At 37.1% G+C, this 22,367-nt stretch overlaps 1 protein-coding gene across 2 annotated transcripts in view; it reads left to right on the forward strand.

The window, feature by feature from the left end:
• Positions 1 to 9,185, forward strand: part of LOC309603146 (regulator of G-protein signaling 7-binding protein-like) — a gene marked incomplete at both ends in the record, with an annotated part of 40,998 nt that extends 31,813 nt beyond the window's left edge. The window contains 3 exons of one of the 2 annotated variants that reach the window (XM_082337604.1): positions 4,795 to 4,942; positions 6,387 to 6,457; positions 9,059 to 9,185. In XM_082337604.1, the coding sequence (XP_082193730.1) occupies positions 4,795 to 4,942; positions 6,387 to 6,457; positions 9,059 to 9,150 (311 nt within the window). Of the gene's footprint in view, positions 1 to 4,794; positions 4,943 to 6,386; positions 6,458 to 9,058 lie in introns of those variants that run through there. The other variant, XM_082337605.1, reaches the window with a different exon arrangement.
• Between the last annotated feature and the right edge of the window lie 13,182 nt (positions 9,186 to 22,367).

Below are 22,367 nucleotides of genomic sequence, written 5' to 3' on the forward strand. Positions count from 1 at the left end.
CACTGTGGAAGTGCGCATTACCAAAGTTTAATGTCTATACATGTTTACGTAGAAACCATTAATTTCTTAGGATCATCTACAGATATAATTGACTTGTTTGATTATATAATTACATATATTAGAAAATAATTTTTAAAATCCTAAATTGCAGATTCCAATCATTCTGTTAGCTAGCTATGCAATATTTGAGCAAGGCACTCATTTTAATAATTAAGGGAGTAAGCCCATGTAACAAATCAAAGGCAAGAGGGGACAGTTAAAATGAACTGGAGGTGTTTTACAGAGTTCAAAACATGCTGTAAAAATAGTTAAAGCTACCTTGTCAAAGAAGTACAGGGCTTGAAACCGGTAGCCATTTATGCTGAGTTTGAACAAAATAAGTCACTGCTCATGTATAGATATAAGAATATATTATTCTTACGGTTCAGAGTCAGTACAACCTGCTATATTGTTTGTAACTTGTTGAAAAAGAATCATACACACATGGAGAGGTAATTCCTGCTGTCAGTTATTTACACGTAGCTCCAGTCATTTTAGTAGAATTTCAATATCTATGGGAAAACAGGATACATTAGATTCACAGAATCTTACAGTTTCTTGTATGAAATGGTCTCAAAGTCTTTTTTTTTCCTGTGTCTCTTTTTCTAATTGATGTGTTTATACACAAATAGTTTCTCAGAATAAGATGCAAAATAATGCTTGAACCTACATATTGTTTATTCTTACCACAAGCCTATTTGGAAGCCCTGAAGAAAAAAATTACAGTTCAATCACTGTAATTGAGATGTGTGGGCCCCATCTGACTTGTACAAACATAGCTGAGAGCAGAAGGATACCAGCACTAACCGGAGTGGTAGGTACTTGAATTCTTAGGTGAAAAAGGGAAGAATTGAGTCTTATGGGAAAATCATGTGTGCATGCTATGGAAGGAAAGCATTACACTTTTGTGATGTGAATTCAGACTGAACTCATTCCTGCATTGTTGGTACACCAGAATGATACCAAATCACAGATAACTGTGTATTGTGTACCATACAAGAAGTTCATAGCATAATTGTTGTTTTTCTAGTAAGTAAGTGCTTTGTGATAACAACATATATTTCCTTAAAATAGTACCTAAATCCTGTGATAGGTTATATCACAGATTACAAAAATAAACCCTCAATTCAGTGAAGGGATTTTTGTTTTATTTGGCTTTGGTTAAATTACATGCTATTTAGAGTTTTGAAGGAGAAAGGAAGGATTGTTTAACGGATGTGCTACAATCTCAGCATTCTATTTAAAGACTGGTAGATTTGTGTAATTATATAGACATGTTACTTAGACAAGACAGATAAGATGTGAGAGAGAAGAGCCATATTTGCCACATTTATTTTTTACTTCCTACATGATTCTTTCCTATTCCCCTTTTTATGTTCTCCTTTCCATTTACTATAGCTGTGATGTATAGCTTGTGCATTTATCCTTAACTGCCAGGTTAGAAACCTGATGCAAATGCTGCCTTCTTTTTGAGAGAGGGGTTCTCTCAGCTTTGTTAAATTCTGTTATTCCCCTCAAAGATATTTCCAATTCATCTGCAGTGAAATCTAGCTAGCTCTGAGGGACCAATAACAGATGTTTTTTTCATTATGTAAGTTTTTCTGGGAAGTAGGTGGTGACTAAGAGTAGATGCATAGGGTAGCATGGCAGAAGCAAACACAGCGGTCACCACAGAAGCAGTAAGGAGCACAACAGGTGAGACACATAAAGCACAGTGATCACAGATGTTGTATGTAGCCTTACTGAACCTTTTCTACCCTCTTATTTATCCTCACTCAAGTTTGATCTTCAGCATTATTTAATTCATTGAATTTAATTTCATACCAAAGGCATTTTCTGCTTCATAAAGTAAAAAAAAATATGCTGAACTAGAGGCTAGAAGACAAAGAATACATTATGCTTTATATTAAAACTTAACAGTAAAAAGAGCCTCTGTCTAGTCAACAAGCAAAAACAGCAAGTGTATGTGGACACCTCTGAAAACACTGTGTGAATGATCAAACTCCAACTGAAATTAATAAAAGCCTTTCCACTGACTAAATTGAAAGTAAAATTTAGGGTTCATATCCCTGTTTTAAGAATGGCAATACAAAAGATATCCTTACTGCCAGTAGAAGGATAAGATTAAAGAGCTTTTGTTTCTCTACAGGCTGTGCCATGTAGTAGAAATGTTAAGCCTGAGTCATATACGTTATTCAAGCAAAGCCTTTATTATTAGCTGACTCTTTAACTGTTTTCAAGTGATTGAGCAGATGCTATGAAATTGAAGAAAGGCTTCATGAATTGTTCACAATACAACAATTACTGGAGAGCTTTTTAAAAGATCTTTTTTCAGTTGAAAAGAAATCTGTGCTGTTCATTCTGCTAAATCTGCAAGAGCTTGCCTTTGTGCTAACAAAAAGAACGTTACCGTCTCAGTGCTTCTGTTCTCAAGTTGTGAAAAAAACCTTTTCTGTTGTTTCATCTAGTATTGTTATTGGTTCCGTTGAAACACCTTTCACATCCCTGAAGGATGCATCTATAGACAGGGTTGTTCTTGACAGCATGTCACCAAAGGTCAGGTCGGAGTTCCAACATAACACTTCAAAATAGTGGGAAAATTAACTAATACCCAGTTCCAGCAGTAACACCTTGTGATATCAGTGGCAAATTAGATGGTTTCCCAGGGGCCTCTTTTATAAAGAAGTGGTAAGTGGAATATTGGTAACAGTATGTTGTTATGGACTTCTTCTAATGAGAAAAATAACAAATAATGAAGCTTACACAAATGTACAATTAAAATTGTACAATATGAACTACCTTAAAATAACAGCAAAAGCTGCAGCTAAGAACTAGAAAAATTTGAAAGGTATACCTACAGGGTGATACAGAGTAAAACATACAATCTGGGAAGCAGGCTTAGGCTGCTGTTCCACAAGCAATTGAGTCAGCATAATAGCTTGTTACCACCAGAAAGATCTTGATCCCTTCTTCTCTATCTCTCCTCCCTTATCATGCCTTCCCTTCTTCCTCCCTTCCACTGTTTCTGGCAATATGATTGTCCTCCTCCTCTGGCATTTGCTCTAGAACATGTAGGGTTCTCCACTGACCTGACTTAAATCACTGCATCATCACAAAATTTCACATTTTATTTTTCCTTTTATTGGGGTAATCTTCCACTATTCGATGGGGTAAAGTGGGTCACAGAGGGATCTGGCAAAGCACAAGTTAGCAGCGGATGCCAAAGTAAGCAGCAGAGAACAGACACAGGACATCATTCTTTTATAGATTCTTTTATAGATGATAAACTTGTAATGTCAGGTCATGCAATCTCTTAGAGTCATAGTTGGATGACTTAGTTGGGGGTGAAGCAGGGAAAAGAGCTTCCTGCTGACTTCAGAGAGTAATGAAAACCTGAAGCAAGTATCTTCTGTAGTATAAGTAATGTCTAGTTTGACATTCAAACAAGTAGCTATGAATTTTTTTTTTTTTCAGCAAAGGAATAATTTACCAGAATACAACAGTTTAGAGAACCTGCCCCAAAAGAGCTTCTTAAGATCCAGGAATTTCTAGTTTTAAAAAAACAAGGTTTGTGATATGGAAGAGCAATATAGCATGGTCTGCAACCCTGGTCTCTAGTGTCCCAGAAAAATGGGCTAAATGACCACTACTCTGTTAGCTGTTCTTGTTCTTCCTGTTCTTTGTCAAACCTTATAGGAACTACTCAGGTTTGCCCTGATGAGAAAATTTTTCAAATTGCAAAAATTGTGAGATGAAAAAACGTTTGCTACTCAACTCCTCATACGACTGGTTTAAACATTGACATTTTTTTCTCTATTTTTAGAAAGTTTTATTTGTTTATTTCTGAGATTGTTTACTCCATGAGAGAACTCAGAGAGGGAAAAACTTTAACTTCTCAATAACATGTCTGGGATGCACTCCAATTTGAATTTTCTCATTTAAATGTACGTGGTGCCAGGACTGTACTTGCCGCTACAGAAAAGGAATACCATCAGACAGTCCACAGGAGGTTTGCAAGGATACTAAAAAATCCCACCAGTACTTAACTCTCTTGCATGCTCCACTATCATGGTCCGCATCCTTTATCCCATTACCTCCCTGACAAAAACCCTGGCAGATCTATCATGAAGCCCCCATTAAATTCCAACACTGCATTTCATTTTCATATAGTGAGCATGAATTAGGCAAGTGTAAGCATGGAAATTCAGAATATAGTGCATATTGGTCTGTGAGTGGTGGCAGCTATGTATTGCTTTTAAAATCACCAAGTACAAAACTGTACATTTTTGTCTTTTGTTTTCCCTTAGTATAGCTGTAATACTAGGCAAGATGGATTGCAGTGTTCTTTTGTGTCAAGTTTTTGAAGTTGCTTTCAGAATGTATGCTGTAGTTTCCTTACTTATTTTGTTCTGTTTTGTCCTCTGACTCTTTATTTTGTGTCACATGGGACCACTGGAGTTTAACTGAAACCCTTCATAATACTCACTATGTAAACTTCTAAGCTCCACATGTGCTGGCGTGGGACTTTTCTTGGTTTTGTTTGGTAGGAGTAACATATAGCAGCACTCTGATTAGCAGGTTGGTGTGGTCTGCTTTCTTTCTGAACAGTTCTTACTCAGAGTTTGCATTCACCACTCTCTTCATTGCACATTCACCACTGTGCAAGATCAAAGTCAAAAAATCAACGATATAATCTGAGTATGCTTTTTAATTAATAAATAATGAGGACATAAGTTTTGTTTAAATATTTTAAAGGAAAAGAACCTTGTGCCCCACCCAAGATCCTAGACACTAAAGTGGAGGAGAGTTCCGAAGTACCTATTTTAGAAGACACGTCATCATCACCAACAGATATTCAACAGCATTTATGGCAGGTTTCCACAGATATTGAAAACACTGAAAGGTATGTCTAGCACTTCATTCCTAAACAAAACAAATTTATGTCTAGGGTTTATTTAGTCTTTTCCAATTAGGCAGCCACTGTTGCTACTATTAAAGGTATTAATAAATTAAATAACCTGTTAATATTTCTGTTACATTTAACATACCTGAGAGCAACTCCTAAAGGAAAGGCAGAGAGAAGTGACATCCTTAATTAGGCTAATTACTAGAGGGTAATTGTCAAAAAGAAAGGGTGGGAAATGATATTGCTAGTGGGCCAGGTTCTCTAAAAGAGGCAGCTTTTGTTTCATCTTGGGTGGTTTCTCATTTTGTACCTGAAATCTGCTGGCCTGCTGTTCTGCATTCAGAAATCAAAAGCACAGAATCTAGTTCATGTTGGTTGTTTCTGCCCATAGTTATGAATGTGGAAGCTTTAGGAGGGGAACATCATCCACTGGTTTGTCAAAGTGGTCTTCTCTTACCCCCTTAACTATGAAGTTGAAAGACAAAAATGAGAACCTTTAGTAGAGAGTGATCCTTATAGTGAACATTTCTTTGCAAAAAATACCTATTTTGATGGCTTTGTATATTAAGCTACTGCTAAGATTTTAATGGTTACCATGTTTATTTATATAAAATGAAGTTCTGTTCTACTGAGAGAGTAACTTGGAGAATAAAACTGAGCAATTTCTTATTGGTCATGCTGCTTCATTTCTAAGAACTATTTTATATGTAGATGCATGAGGCAAGACCACATTGTTTTTAAATCCTGAAAGCCTTAAGACATGACAAGCCTGCACACAAAATTGCTGGTCTGCCATATATCTGTAAAACAGAAACCTTTTTTCTTCTCTCAAAACATATCCAAACGTAACTTGCTTTGTGAGATGATATTTTGTTACCATATTTTCCATCTTCTGCCTTTTAGAAAATCTCATACCAGAGTCCTCCTAAGATGGGTGAGAGTGACAGCCCCATTTCTAAAATTTTCACTTAATATTCAGGGAGCTTAAGTGTCATGGATTAGCTACATGTATTATAATTTCCTTCTGAACAATGAAACGCATTCATGGCATAAGCTACAAAATGCTGATAAGGGGTATTAGGTTGACATTAGTACTAACTTGTACTAATTTTAAGGCATATTGTGTAGTTTGCCACTAAGATTACATTGTGCCCACCAACTCATTCAATATGGAATACTCAAGTGCCAGAATAGATCATAGGTTTGGACCAGATGTGACTAGTTAATATCAGACTGGCTTAAAAGTGCTCCCTTATTAAATCTACTGCCCTTTATTTTGGTATGCATCTTCTGATACATGTATGTGAACCAAATGCTCGCCCAATAGATTTTTGTATTTATTGCTCCATTATTTCAACATATAAAGCTATACTGTGAGCCATTCCCCATTCAGTCTTCAACTGCTGTTCTATTGTATTTCTTTCAACTTTTATTTCCACAGAGATATGAGAGAAATGAAAAACCTTTTAAGTAAACTCAGGGAGACTATGCCTTTACCACTGAAAAATCAAGGTAGGTTTTGTATTCTCTTCATGTAAGGAAAATTAAGATAATTAAAGATTTTGCCTTCCATTAGATCCAAAAAACATAGGGTTTTTTACAGAAGTTACAAAAGGAAAAATCTAGGTGAAGTCCCTGCCCTACTGATTCAGTGGAGCCAGAATTTAGCATGTGAACTTTGGCCTCTCAAGTTTCACATGAGGTGTTCTGGAATTTTATGAATATGGTATCTATAGATAAAATAATAGACTTTTCCTGCTGACATGAAGGCAGCAGCACAACTAATTCCCTGTGTCAATAGGCTTTCCTTTTCAAAGGTAATGAAGGTGTAAATTGCACAGACTATGATAGGGATCCTACTGAGTGATGGGGTTTCCTTTACCCCTACAAGGCTTGTAGCTTCTGTGACATGATACTGACCCTATGCAGAAAAGATAGTTGCCTTGAGTCTGCTAACAGCCTGGTTTTCCCAGTAGCCAGCTATAAGGCACCCTGTACAAATGCGCAGGGGGGCATTGTCTCCGTCCTATGCTTGTATTTAGGAATGGGCCTTCATTTTGTGGCCCAGCAGTGTTAAATATTCCATATCTACAGGGAGTCTCTTTCTTCATTAAAAGAACAACATTAAAAAGATAATAGTTTTTCTTTTTGATTTCTTCTTGATAATGTGTATTTCTCAAATGCTGTGTAGTGTTTGCACAGTGGCAGCTGATGAATTATGCCTAATGTGTCCTAGATCTTGTCCCAAGTAACTAAGCAGTCCAGCATCCATCATAATATGGTAAGAGGTGAATATAGATTGGATGACTTCATTAGACAAGTTAAGAGTTTATGGCAGGATGGCTTGATGGAAAACTATGTGAAAGGAGAAAGGGAATTGTTTATAATACATGATACAGATGTGCCATTGTAGAGATTGGGAAAATGCCATAAAGTCTATGCCTAGCCTAGAAGAAAGGAGCGTGGTGGAAATAAGGAAAAAAAGGACAAATTTGGGGGATATAAAGCATATAGGGACTTGAATTCAGAACAGAGATAAAGGTATACAGAATTCTTCTCTGCTGTCTGATGTCTACACTGCCCTTCAACACTGGCCAGAAAATCCCTGATCACCTGTGCAGCAGGATGGGAAACATGTCAGCTAGAGTTTAAAAGCTCTGGGATGTGCCCCAGGATCAGGTAATCATAAATGGTGTTTTTCCAGCTCCCACAGACTCCAACTGTGATCATAGTTTACAGATGACCTCTGAGAATGGATGCCTTAGGAATGGACAGTCATACTCATTATTCATACAGGCCTTAAAATTTTTGAAGTATTCCAAGACCATTAATTTATTAAAGCTAGATAACAGTATAAGTAAATAGAACAACCAACATTATACGTAATTAATATGGTCTGGACTGTAATTTTGACATGCATATGAATTACAAGCACTGTTGAAGAGAATTATGAGATGAATGAATGCTGTTGAATGAGTTGATCTTTACAAGACCCGATCTTGCTTTCAATAAATGAGCTGAGTGTTTTGCTGATTTCAGTGACAGCCAGAATGGAGTTAAGGTTGCAGGCCCACAAAAGGTTTACATAATGTTACTGGCTGCTCACAGACCTGCTTTTTGTATGGAATTCTCTTAAGTGACAGCAGGAAAGTTACTATGCTAAGAAATTTAGTTGATGTGGTTCGTAAGCTTGAGTCACAATATTAAATGATCTCTTACCTATGTTCTTATAGTTAAGTATTTGTATTACAGTAGTGTCTAGAGCCTACAATCAAAACTAGGTCCCTGATGTAACCAGAATAGGAACATTAAGAGGCATAGTTCTTTGCCTGAAACCATGTCTGAAGATGGCTCAAATTCAAAGTGAATTCTAAAGATTTTGTGAGATAGCTCGCTGACAGTGCATGCATTAATGTAAGTATAGGCACTAATATATATGTTTTGTATGAATTTAAAAGGAGTTAATACAAAAGGTAGAAAGATAACCAGAAACAGGGTGAGCATGTTGTGCTAACTTTCCCAGACAAGTGCTCTTTCTTTGGATGTGCCAAGATGTTCCAGTGTTGCAGTTTTAAATGGAAATTCTTCCTGATGTGCACAAACAGCCACCCAATAAAGGGTTTTTTTATGTTTAAACTAAGCCAGAATTTAACCTTAGGATCAACATTTCCAAGCTTGCATGTCTGCAAGATCTCAAGCTACTTATCTTTACGTTTTATTTGGGACCCTATTATTCATCCATGCAGGAATATTGTAGCTTACGTCTCCCGGTACTGGAGGTGTAATTTCCTTTAGGTTTTGTCATTGAACTGGTATTCTTATTGCCAAAATTTCTATTGCATTGTCATTGAGATCCTGATAATTAGCATTATAGTAAGCATTATAATTACTTGTTTATTATTAATTATATTATTATTCATTATAATTACTATAATTAGCATTACAGTAAGACTCTTATATACAAAATTCAGGTTATTATTTGGTCTATGCTTAGAACAATGGGATCTATTACTTGATCATGTAGGTGCTGTTAGGACATGTAAGTGATATAAACTCTTTTGTGTGTGTGCATGTGTACATGCTTGTATTAAAATGTGGGGTTTTTCATCACAGATGATAGCAGCCTCCTAAACTTGACTCCGTATCCATTGGTAAGAAGACGGAAGCGAAGATTCTTTGGACTGTGTTGTCTTGTCTCAAGTTAGAAGATTAAGTACAGAAGCACCAAGAAAATCATACCTTTGATTAAACCACTATTATTTGACCACTGAAAAAATGAACATTGCTACTCTTGATTATAAAGTACATTTTCTACACTAGCCTATTCCTTTTTCTCTTCTGCTCCATCCCCCTTTTCAACATAAGGGTTTTAATAGTTTAAAGTTATGGTGGTCAAAAACCAGCTGTGGAATAGCTCTAGCATAACTAAGAATGTTTTTAAAACTTTTTAAAGTATGTTTTGCATGCTTACTTTCAACCACTCAGAGAAAAGACACATAAATTATGGTTAATAGATAATTTTACAGTTTTTTTTTTTATTGTTTGAGCTGCAGCTAAAAGTTTGTGCATAGTACAGTACTCTTATTAGTACCATATTAAAATACTTGATCATATTCTAACAGTCTTTAAGCTTAGAAAACTATTTAACAGCAACAGTATTAAAGTTCTAAAACACTTAAACAATATTCTAACAGAATTTGCACAAAATCTCCAGTTGCTTTTTGTGCTCTCATTCATATTTAGTCTTCCACTATATCTCAATTTAAAAGCTTTGTAGAAAAATATCTTAATTTATGATACACAAACCATATATGAAAATACTTAGAACTTGTAAATACAGAGAAATCATAATATCTACATACTGTACAATGCATAGAAGCAACAGATTTCCTTTTAAGCCAATAGTATCTCTACAAGCTTTTGGAAAAAATAAATAATTTCTTAAAAGAAGGTGTATTAAAATAAACAATGTAAAATACAACACCAACCCATTTTGTTTCCAATAGAACTCAAAGCATGGTGTCTGCATATCACTAAGTATTAACTCTTATAGGGCATGCCAGAATTATCTCGGACTGTAATATATTAAACGTTTTACATTGTTAATAAAGTTTTTTATTTAAATTAAATATTGTCTTCTTTCCAGTTACATCCCCAGAATATGTCTTTTTTTTCTAATTCTGTTGTCAAGAGTACTACCCAAAGTTTTAATTTTTCCATTTCAAGAAGTATGTTTACAAAGACAGATAAAAAGTTATGATGAATAGATAAATGCTAAAATGACAGCCAGTAGCAGCAATAGATATGAATAGGTCAGACTCATTGTACTGATATTTCAGGATGGTGGGCAAGACACCAGAACTAAACTTGTGCTAGATTGCAATGGTATGAAACCATAACAATCTGTAACTACTGTGTAGAGCAGGTCACCATACCCTTGTAGTCAGCAATACATGAGGAAGGTGACTATGAGCTCTTCTGCCATACCACCATGACCCAGCATGTCAACAGGAACCAAATTTCTTCTTCCTGTGTAAGGGTTTAGTGGTGGGTGAGGAGGTATTGTTTCCTTGTCACAGGAAACATCCATACAATTAAATTTGCCGTGTTTTTTTTGGTAGGATATTATTACACTCCCCAAAGCCATTTGTTGCGGATAGCTATTCACTGAACTATATCTGGCACCTACAAAGTTTGATCTAACTGATTTTTCTACCAAGTTTTTCTCCTGGAATGCTGCTTGCTGAAAAAGGAAGGAAACACCCACATTGTCAGAAATATTAGTGTACTGTCTATAGGAAGGACCGAAAATTCAGATCTAATTCCCAAGAAGGGAAGGCAGAAATTTTTCTTCCTGAAGAGCCACACCTCTCCTGTTTTAGGCATTCATGTAACTGAGCTTTCAGCATTTCTTTGGAAGGATATTTTTCTTTTCACTCAGATAAAGTGGAGTGTTCTGGTTTTTTCCAGGTTGGACTGATCTGTTCACTTTTCACCTTTCAGTCTCCCAGACAGAAAATGTATTTTTGAATAATCAGGCCCCAAAATAAATACTTTAAAAGCAATGAGGACAAATAAATCTAAAATGCCCTCATGGAAATTGTGTGTTTCCATAAGCAAAATTAGTTCCATCTGAGGAATGCATGACTAAATTCTTTAAATAGCACATAAAAAGGTAACTGCAATGTGTTTTTAGATCACAAACTATTCTTCAGCATACATGGCATTTAATGTGGGGAGATCCCTACATACTCACAAAGCTGTGTGCCTGTAAGTGCAAATGTATTTTTAAGAAGAATGGAATCAAAGTCCACAGCAGGACGTTTTTTCGAAGTTAATTCTTTGACATGTTCCCCACATCCCTCATGAAGAATGTCCTGATTAATCAGATCCTAGTTTTCCGTAATAAATAGTTAAATAATGTCCAAAAGATGGCAGCACTGACATGTTTTCATTAGAAGTCTGCAGACCAATAGAGTTGCTCTATGACTCCATCCCCAGAGATTCAACAGGTTTTGCAGCTGTTAAAATTTTGAAAGAATAACACCGGATGTCTAATGGTTATTAAAAAATATTGTCTGGGGAGGTGATCTGTAATTACAATTAACCAATTAATTTTGGTTCAGCATAAGTTAAAAAGGCAGACTTTTATACTATTTTAATAATCCTGTAGACACTAATGCCAAAAAGTGGTGTATGAATGAACACAAGACTGAATATGCAGCGATGCTACAAGAGAGAAAGGTAGAAAGAAAATTTCACACAAGCAAACTGTTAATTCTTTTAAAATCTTGTTATATTGGTGCACAAACAGAAATTGCTCTATCAGGTCAGGGTGATATCTTTTTTTTAGCAATGACTTTCAAACGAAGGTGGGCAGATTAAGCAGTAAGTGTGTCTACTGCAGTACCTGCCCACATATCATCACATGGAAGTTAACATGCTAAGTTACATGACAGCTCATATGTCTGTATTTTTATCACATCTATTGCAATGGAATATACATTAGTGACACAAATGTATACGTGTTAATTAATTATGCAAAGGTCTTGATATCAGTCATACTTCATCACAATGAGCTGTGCAAACTTCAGCACATTCTGTGATGGAAGCAGATTTACATATGTTGTCTTTAAAGTCCTTTCTGTTTGCACTGTTTTAAAGTGTACAGCAATATGCACATCCTTGTACCTTTTGTTATTCTGGAAACTTTAGTTGTGTCTCTTCTTCCTGAACTAAAGACCACCAAAATGTCAGTCTCTGCTCCTTTTGAAGCCTATCCATACTTCTGACCAATTTTGCAGCTTCTCTCAAACTCCTTGTATTTATTATACCTTTTACTAATCCTAATGGACACATGCTTTAATTCCTAAGCTTTATGGCCACTTAAGGAATATTGGTGATCAAGGGTGAATGGACTGTTCTTCAGTTATCTTTTAATAGCTAGAAGGATAAATGTTCATGATATCACTACATTTTAGTTTAATGGAATAGGGCAATGTGGGATCAAAGTTAAACAGTTCCCACAACAAAATGATATAGAAATCACTCAGAGGTGACTTAGAACCATTCTTTTATTTGTTTATTTCCCAAATATTGCAAAAGAACCCCCCAACTTTACATTGATAAATGCCTGAATGCATGGAAACAAGCAATTTAGGGAAAATACTAAGGAAAACAGTACTTACTCTCTAAATCCTTAACAGGCTTGGAACATTTTAGTTGAAAATGCTGTAGGATAAAGGCACCACAACTCTTTTGCAGGGTAAGAAACAAGAAACACAATTTCTGTACCCACCAAATATGTCAAGTTCCACCAACTCTTTTTTACTAAAACTTTGTGCAGCTCCAGCTTTTCAGAGCAAAACCAAATTCTTTATAACCACCATTCACCTGTAGTACCTTTCTTCTTTTCACAGATATTTCACGTCATAAATAACACCTGTCTAAAAAGTCAGTTATCTATGTACAGTGTAAAGTGTAAAGTTTTCAGAGCAGAAGCAAAATACAAGCATATAGAAATAGACAGTAAACACATATTGCAGGCTGCATGTTAACTTACGCAATATATAAAAGTTAGCATGCAAAATCTGCATGTTAACTTATGCAATACATAAAAGGTTGTCCCTGTGACTTATTAACTATTCATGCCATAGCAGGCTTACTTGGGATGAGATACAATATAAAGACATTAATTTTTCAATATAAGGTAAATATATAACTACAAATTAAAGAACCTTGAAGAGTTCAAAGAGCTGTCTAGACTGTGGTAATGCTAGGACTACTATAAGAGATTATTATTATTATTATTACTGTCCTGGTTTCAGCTGGGATAGAGTTAATTTTCTTCTTGGTAGCCGGTATGGGGCTGTGTTTTTGGTTTAAGATGAGAACAATGTTGATAACACACTAATGTTTTGGTTCTTGCTAAGTAGTGCTAAGTAGTTGCTAAGTGGCGCTCACACCAGTCAAGGACTTTTCCGCTTCCCGTGCTCTGCCGGGTGCACAAGAAGCTGGGAGGGGGCACAGCCAGGACAGCTGGCCCAGAGCGGCCAAGGGGCTGTTCCATACCACATGACGTCATGCTCAGTACATAAACTGGGGGGAGTTGGCCGGGGGGGCAGCGATCGCTGCTTGGGGGATGGGCTGGGCATCTGTCAGTGGGTGGTGAGCAACTGTACTGTGTATCATCACTTGCTTTGTATTACTATTGTATTATTATTATTATTTGGTTTTATTATTATTGTTATTATTACTATTACTACTGTTCTATTTTTTACTCTACTGTAGTTATTAAACTGTTCTTAACCCACGAGTTTTGCCCTTTTGGCCTTCCGATTACTCTCCCCCACCCCACCGGTGGGGGAGTGAGCGAGCGGCTGCGTGGTGCTTAGTTGCCGGCAGGGCTTAAACCACGACAATTACATAGCCCAAAATTTATTTTCATTGACACAGATATAGAGATGCCAGAGACAGAAAATCAGTGGGACTACAGTAAGCTAAATGAAAACAAAGATATGAGAAAAATATTAGAGAACATAACAACAAGCTTAACAGAAATGTTTTGTTGAGCACTGTGGTGGGTTGACCCTGGCTGGCTGCCAGGTGCCCACCAAGCTGCTCTATCACTTCCCTTCCTCAGCTGGACAGGGGAAGAAAAACATGACAAAAGGCTCATAAGCTGAGATATGGACAGGAAGATCACTCAACAATTCAATTACCATCATGCGAAAAACAGACTCAACTCAGGGAAATTAATTTAATTTACTGCCAGTTAACAATGGAGTAGGATAATGAGTATGAGAACAAATATAAAAACACCTTCGCCCCATCCCTCCCTTCTTCCTGGGCTCAACTTCACTCCCAATTTCTCTACCTCTTCCCCCCATGAACAAGCATCATGAACATAAAAGGGTCAAGGCTTTGAATTTAGTGGGAATATAGTAGAAAAGTAGGTAGTAGCAGGAAAAAAAGAGAAAAAGCTGTGAGGCTTTGATGAGATCCAAATAATTTTAATAATACTTTAAAGAAATAATGCTTTTACTTTCCCACTGTGCCAGAAACAAGCAGTAGTCAGCAATGAAGAACAATGAAGAACTATCAAATATAACAGATTTCTAATGTTGTGTTGTCTCTCAAGAACAAAATCTAATTTTAAGTCTACTGTATTATTTCTCAATACTTTTAACCTCACCATTTTTTGTGGAGAAACGAAACAAATCAAAACAAAACAAAACAAAACAAAAAAACCCAAACAAACCAAAAAACAGATGAATTATCTTCTTTCAGTGCAAATGGATAATAGGTAGCCAAACACAAAAAAAAACCCCATAGTTGGTAGTAAATGATACTATATTCCTTATTGCTGGTTTCCCATATTTCATTTCTATATTACAATTGAATCATTTCTGTGATTAAAGGAAGGTCTTTCCACTTGACTTTCATACAACTTCCAAAAGAAGACAATGGGGTATCGGAGAATTGAAAGGTATTTCTGAATAAAGTTCCTACCAGCTTATGGTTTTTTGGTAGTTTCTAAGGAAGGCTACCATCTGATTCCCTATAGATGAAACATTTTAATACCTTCAATTAAAAAAGACTGCAGAAATCACATCTACTGATGACGTGTTCAAAAATTCTGTTCCTGGTGGAAGAGGAATTGTAACATTTGATGTAAATGCTGGTTGGTGTGGCAAAGAACAGTCTTCTGCCATTTGAGTATTTCTGTGTTCCAAAACCCCAGGATTTTTACACATTCTCTATAAAGATTTTCTGTTCTAACATTCTTTTATTCTAATCAAGACAACCAGCTGGATACAGAATTCAGCTAGCTATTTTGGTTAAAAAAAAAAAACAACAAACACATGTAATATAATGTATCATCTTTGATATCTGGGATCAGATCTTCTCTTGCATAGAATAGAAAGAATTCAGGTGTGATGCTCTTTTTTTTTATCCAGCCCAGATCACATCACTGTTCTCCCATGTTTACATTTTCCTTGGAGCACAGAAGGAATGAGAACAGACCTATTACTAACCAACGTCACTGTCACTGTGAGATGTCCTTTTAGACTGATATGGAATGCTATTTTGTGAGAGCTTGAAAAAGTTTTAAAGTAAAAACTATTACAAATGCATTTTTGTGGAAGACAAATATCCAAATAATAAGGAAAGTAGCGCCCGTTATGAGGGAGAGTGAGTAGTAAAAACAGTTGGTGAAATACTTTGTTTCAGCGATCACATTGCAGAAGTCTCGGTAACTCAAGAGTACTACAAAACAAACCAAGGCGCAAAATCTTGTATACTGTCGGGATTTGAACCCATCTTTGGATACCTGAGGGACACTCATTGCGCTGAGGATTGCCACACTGCTTAGGCACAGCCGAGAGGAGGTTTGGCACCAGAACAGCAAACAGCTGCTCCACCACCTTCCTTATAAAGAGGGTCAGCATCCCTTAAGCAACTGTGATAGTAATATAAAAGTAACCTATGATTGCACCCTATGATAAAGGTGGATCCTAAAGCAAGCAAGCAGGCAAAGTGCTCAGAGGCCCAATACAAAACAAGCTTTGCCCCAGCCACAGCGTCCCCACGAATAAACCCCCTCGGGATGAACAGGGAGATGAGAGATGCCGCTCTTTCAGCGGGAAGCACACCGAGATCGCCTCAGCACCGCCACCTCCCCCGCCCCAGTCAGGGCGGGCAGAGAAGAGGCGAACAGCGGGCGGGAAGGGCGGGATGGCGGCCGCCGCGCTCCCGCAGCTGCTGTGGGTACCCTTCATGACGTTGAAGAGGCTGTAACAAACTTAGTGTGATTAGGGAACCGCAACAGGAGTAGGTTTCCATAGTGATTTAATTTAGGGGCCTCGGCAGACTTGCGCGCTGCGAGGCACACAGCAGCTGAAGGCAGCGTATATCTTGGCAAGCTCACCGCAGGCTGGAGAAGGCGTGGAACTGGAAACTTCACATGCTGTTAGTATTCATTCTGGAGGTCATACCCTCTTTTGTTTCAGTTTTGTTCTGCCAGTCTGCAGGGCCAGGTCTTTCAGCAACTGCCTCTATGCAGGTATTATTTCCATAACTTGCCTAAGCGCTTCTCTGCGGGCAGAATCACAGCGCTGTCATTGGCCTATATAGAACAGGCTTCTTCCTTGAAGTGCTTCACGTACGGCTGTTTGGGACCTCGGCGCTATTGTATTACTGCTGTTTGGGCTTTTTGTGTGTAGATTTAAAAACACTGGTGGTATTCACCCAGAACTAGGTGTGATATTTGTTGTATATCCAATGGCATCTGTTGTTATCTCGAACCCTTCAAGCCCCATGTTGGGTGCCAAAAAAGACTGCTGTGGTTACAAATCTAAAACATGGCACCAGACAAGCTACTGTAAAGAAAATTTATCCCAGCCAAAACGAGTATATCCTTCGGCTGGGGCTGCACGGCTAGAAGGCGCGTCCCCTGGGTGGTGGATAGGGGATCCCTCTCTGGAGGGAGCACCGGATAAAATTGAAGAAGGTGCCACGAACCAACGCAGCCTAAGGGAAGGCCACCCTGACAGAAAAACCACTGGCCCTCCAAGGCATGGGGGTTGGGCAGGAGGCCAACTACCTCCTCCCGGAAAAAAAAAAAAAAAAAAGTTGCAGAAACGACGAGCATCAACTCAGAGATGGAGAAAATCAGTAATGAAGTGAGGAGGAGGAGATGGAACTGGATCGGTCATGTCTTGAGGAAAAAACCAACAGAAGACTGCGCTGTGGCCCTTGGGAGTCCAGAGCACGCAGCCGCAGACCGATGGAAGTGGAAGAACGATGTTTGCGCCTTGTGTGCCTCCTGGCACTGAGAGAATTCAGAGACAAACCAGTATATCATGCCATCATAAGGAAAGTTTAAGATTACAATTTTTAATTATACTTTTATATTAATTTGATATTCAACTTAGAAAATCTGTGTCAGAAAATGGGAAAAAATACAATAATTCCCATTTCAGGAATAAAGGCACAGTGAGGCACTGATGTCTCTTTTTAAAATGCCTACTGGTCTTACGTTAGTGTAAAGGTGAGATTCCGTATTATCTAAGTAAGAGGTATCCTACCTGTTGTCCAGCTTCATGGACAAGAGGCAAGAGAAGCTAAGGAGACATCCGTTTCTGCTCCTGCTCAGTCCTGAGTTGCTTCAGTCACTGAAGAGATTTGTAGCATTATTTTGGGAAGTTTGTGGTCCTGTTTAAGTTCCAGGACCTTGAAGGCACTGACTGACAGCCAGCAAACTTATCCTTTACCAGCAGAACCTTCCTTTTCTGCTTCAAAAAGAGCTGAGCTGGGCTAAATGCAGGTGGACAGGAAACATTTTCTAGGGATCACAGTGTGGCAAAGGTTGAAACACTGACTTTAAACTGTTCCACAGCTGAATCGTTTATATTAAATCTAGAAATCTTTTTCCTGAGATTCTATTTCCTTGTAGTATTTTTAAAATCTCTATTACTGCCTCAGCCGTATCTCACGTAAGATGTGTACCGTTACTGCTTAGTTGGTGGTTGTACCCTCTAATGTGTTTTTTTTCAACTTAACCTTCTCCCAGCATACACATAATCTGCTGTCCAGATCTAGCCTTATGTTGCCAGTCTCAGACATTTTTCGTTTTCCTGTCTGAACTCATCTAGCTTTGAACTATCGGTCTTCTCACTAGTACTTGAGACTTCACCTTATTTCCTATTATCTGTAAATTTTCTTGGTGTGATGTTTATATCCCTTCCATTCTTTTTAAACGGATTTATGTACCAGTAGTAATGGGAATTCTGGAGTCCAAAAGAGCACCTGGTTCTACTTGTCCAGTCTGTTGCTGTCTCATGCAATCACATCTTCGTTTGAGCCATTATATGTACCAAGCTCCCTCTTTCAGAAGTTGTATTTCTTGCTTCTCTGGGACTGCGGTTCTTTGATGTATAGAAAGTCTCTTCCAGTTGCCAGCCTAAATCTGCTCCTGGACAACTAATACCAATTTGTTTGTATGCTTATATTATCTTTCAAGTGCTTTCTTTGCTGTTATTTACATCTTATCCCCTAATATTTAGGGAGGACTAGACCCTTATCAGCTTGCATTTTGCTAATTGAAAAGTCAAGTTTTTCTGGTTTCCTGTAAACATTCCTGTAGCAATATCTTTAGAGTGAAAATGCCTTCCTCCTCAAAGGCTGAGTAAATACCAATTCTCTTCTGGTTTTGAGTTCCTTCAATAACAGTTTACTGAAGCATGACTTGATACAATGTGCTTATCAAATTTAAGAGGGAAAAAACTTAGTAAATGAAGGCTTTGTTTAGGAATACGAAAGACTGTGTTTAAAGTATCCAGAAAAGAACAAAATCATCCTTTAATTTAATAATATGAAGTGTGTGATTTTTTTCACTCATATTAGGAATAGCTTATTCGTTTTTAGCCATCAAATGAAAAGTAATCTACACATATACTCATTTTACAGTGGAGGTATTCCTCTCTGCTTTTTCTTCCTTTAATTTACTTAGCTCCTGTACTCTCTGTGTTAACTTGGAAAATTATTTTTTAGACATCTGGGAAAATTTAAAGAAATAATTTGTACTGTCAGCATTGGAAGAGGCTTTTTAATCTTTTCTGTGCTGCAACTTAGAAGAACAGTAATAAGGCTTCTGAAGCCTTATTTCTGGATGGTGGCGCAGGAGGGGGGGAGAGAAAGTTGCTGATCCCAAGAACAACACTCTTCTGGCTGCCTTTTTCCAGATTCAAACCATTAATCTCTTTCAGTGAGGAGAAGATACAGTAACAGCAGAAACAGCAATTGCACATGGAATAGAACTGGCAGATGTTCTGGAAAGAGAGCATTATTTAAGATTCAGAACACTTCAGAGATTTCGAAAGGTTTGGCAAAGCAAATTCATAGAATTTAAATGTAAGAAGAGATTTCCTTAAGGAAGTCAAGATTATATATCTAAAAAAATGATATCTTTCAAAGGATTAAGAGTCTGCTTTTTCTCCTTTGAAGTTCTCATTGGTACAAATCCACAAAAGGACTTTTTTTGTTGGATCCCAGTCTTTCATCCTTCTTCCAGTACCTTGCATTCCTAGTCCCTGGCACAAGCAACCTGGTCTCTTAGAAAGAAAACTTCATCCTCCTCATCTTCCCTACTTTACTTCTTTTATTCTGAAGTTGCGCCCAATACCACAGGAACTTCTTTAATTTCAATACCTCACTAGAGAGCTGATCTGAATAGAGGAAGAACCTCAAAGGGAAACTTACGCATCCTGTAGTAATTGTTTGGCAAGTTAGCCCTTCTATAGCAAACCATCATGTACTGGTTATCTAAATACAGAAATAAAATTCTTGAGTCGGGTGTTGTATTAAGAAAGTTTTTAAGATAAGTGCTCAGATACTTCTGTGAAATACCTACCAGCATCTGAGTTTCTTCCACTTTGTTTTAAAAGCTTTCTGTTAGACATTATCTGAAGCCTATCTGAGACAGCTCATTATTAGTGTCCACTATTGGAGGCTTCCTGTTGTCTTCAAAAATAGATAATTTTCCCTGTAATGGTTACCTCATTTATTTCTTGAAAGTTTGTAAAAAGCAGGGGTTTACAAGCATAAATATCTCCAGACTCCTTGCATAAGCCCAAGTCAAGAGTTTAACCCATTCCTTTCTAAACATAATGTGGAAAACTGAAGACTGCACAGTGAATTTCATATACCACAGAGTCCCATATACCCACATTTCTTATGTATATGGAAAAGGAAAAATTTGCCTTAGTGCACTAGTTTTTACAAGTTTGGGGGGCTTGTTGTTGTATTGCTGACTCTCTTTTTTTCCTGTAATATTTCAGAATTAAATTAATGTTTGTTAATGTAAAATTTTAAAAATTAATTTATTTGGATCAAATAATTAATTTTGAGCTTAGTCTTTTTTCTTAACAAGTAGAATTAATCCCCAAATCACAGAAAACTCATACTTTTCAGACTAGTACAAGTCAGCTGTTTTGGAATAGATGCTTTCCCTGCAAATGGAAGAAAAGAGAGATAAGAATGAAAAGAGTAATAAAATAAAGAGAGAGAAAGAGGAAGGATGTAACAGCTGTAAAGTAATCCTTGGTGTTGTCCTTTGGAATGCATACAGTCCAGGATCAGTTAAGGCATAATTGTCTCTTTGTGAACTGACTCTAAATTTTCCTGCAAACTAGAGCACCAAAATTTTGTTCATTTAAAACAGTAGTTGCTTCTACCACCAAAATAATTTCCATTAGGTTCATAAGTCTGAAAAGTTGTTCATACTTGGTTTGGCTGAAGAAAGAGCTGTTTTTTATGGACTTTGCTGAACTTCCTGTAAGAGGACAAATGACTTAAAATAGAGGAAAATGAGTAGTCAGCAGGAATTTAAAATGAACACTACAAGCATGGAGCATAGCTTAAACTAGCATTTCTGTTACATTTAAAACAGTCTTGAAACTCCCTTCTCCTCAGATCTGGGCTGGATGCTAAATAATCTATGATCAAATATTTTGAAATAGATGTACATATAAAAATTGGTTGCTGAAGTTGATCAGCTGTTCGTGTTTGCATTGTCTTAGGACCGTCTGTCTTCAGTTTTAAATTACTCTAGTGGAGTTGTCCCCAAAATAAACTACAGTTTTGGGGTTTTTTAATGAAGTGTAGGAGTTCTATATAGGTAAACATTGTGATTTGCGAACTATATCTTAGGAGTATCACTGCATACTATTGTCGTGCCAGGTTGGAATAGAGGATCCATAAAGGTGGCTTATAACTACTACGCTTTAAAGTGCACTGCGATGAAAGAATGCTAAGGCGATACTCATATACTGTTATTATACAGCATGTTTCTTACAGCTCAACTTAATTCTTTGTTGAAATTCTCTGATGGTCAAAATTCTGCCAGGATATTTTATAAACTATTGCACTAAGTTGAAACCTCAGGAATATTTATATACAATACAGATAAATAAGGATTCATCATTCTTCTTCACTGTACACTTTCTCAGTGGGACAAGTATTTAGCTTACACAGAAAACTGTAAACAATAGTTAGTCACATTTTGAATACTATGCTAGAGTTTAAATGAACTCTACTAAATACCCTGTTTCTATGACAGACTTTTCTTCTTTATTGCTGTTATTTAAATGACAACATTTTAGGAGAATATTTGCATTTCTAGACAAACATTTCCCTCTGATCTTCTTTCTCAAATCATTTATCAATTTTTTTAACATAAAAATGTATCATATTCTTGACAGGAAAGGATTTTCCTGTACGGGATAATCATTGGTTTAGACTGCTTGTATCTTTTCCATCCTTGTACTTGCATTTCTCTAATCCCTTTGGTTTCTTCATTCTTGTACCTCTTCTGCAATTGCTTATTTTCTGCTGCCACCACCTCATCTCATATTCTTCTTTATCCCCTAAATTTGTCTTCATGATTGTTATACTAGAATTTCTTGTGAACAGTTTCAGTGTTCTGGCATTTTCATTATAGAAACATTTTGGGCACATTTTGCTATCCATCCTTGTTCTTACTTATTGTGATTTGCAGCTTAGAATCTTCATTAATGCCCTTCTCGGGTACTACTGCCTTGAGGCAGAGGAATTGTGGTAAGAGGCACCAAGCATGTGTTTTCCCTAAGAGAGTCTCTGATGTACAGTAATTTTGACAAGTTAAGATAGGCGAGTCCCCAAGACATGGCAATGTCGGAACTAGTTTCTAACAGCTTCACTGCTGGCTCTACAGTGGAGACTGCAGGGCACCACTGAATAATCAGTTAAAAGGTTTGTGACATTTGACATTCTGTTCTGCATACATACAGATTGTGCCCTTTTTTGCCTAGGGAGAGAAGATGTGAGGAACTGAAAAAGATGAACTGCTGAAAATGCAGCTCAGAAGTTCCTGAAACTGATT

The sequence above is a fragment of the Platalea leucorodia genome (assembly GCF_965183815.1).
Source record: "Platalea leucorodia genome assembly, chromosome: Z".
Taxonomy (NCBI): domain Eukaryota; kingdom Metazoa; phylum Chordata; class Aves; order Pelecaniformes; family Threskiornithidae; genus Platalea; species Platalea leucorodia.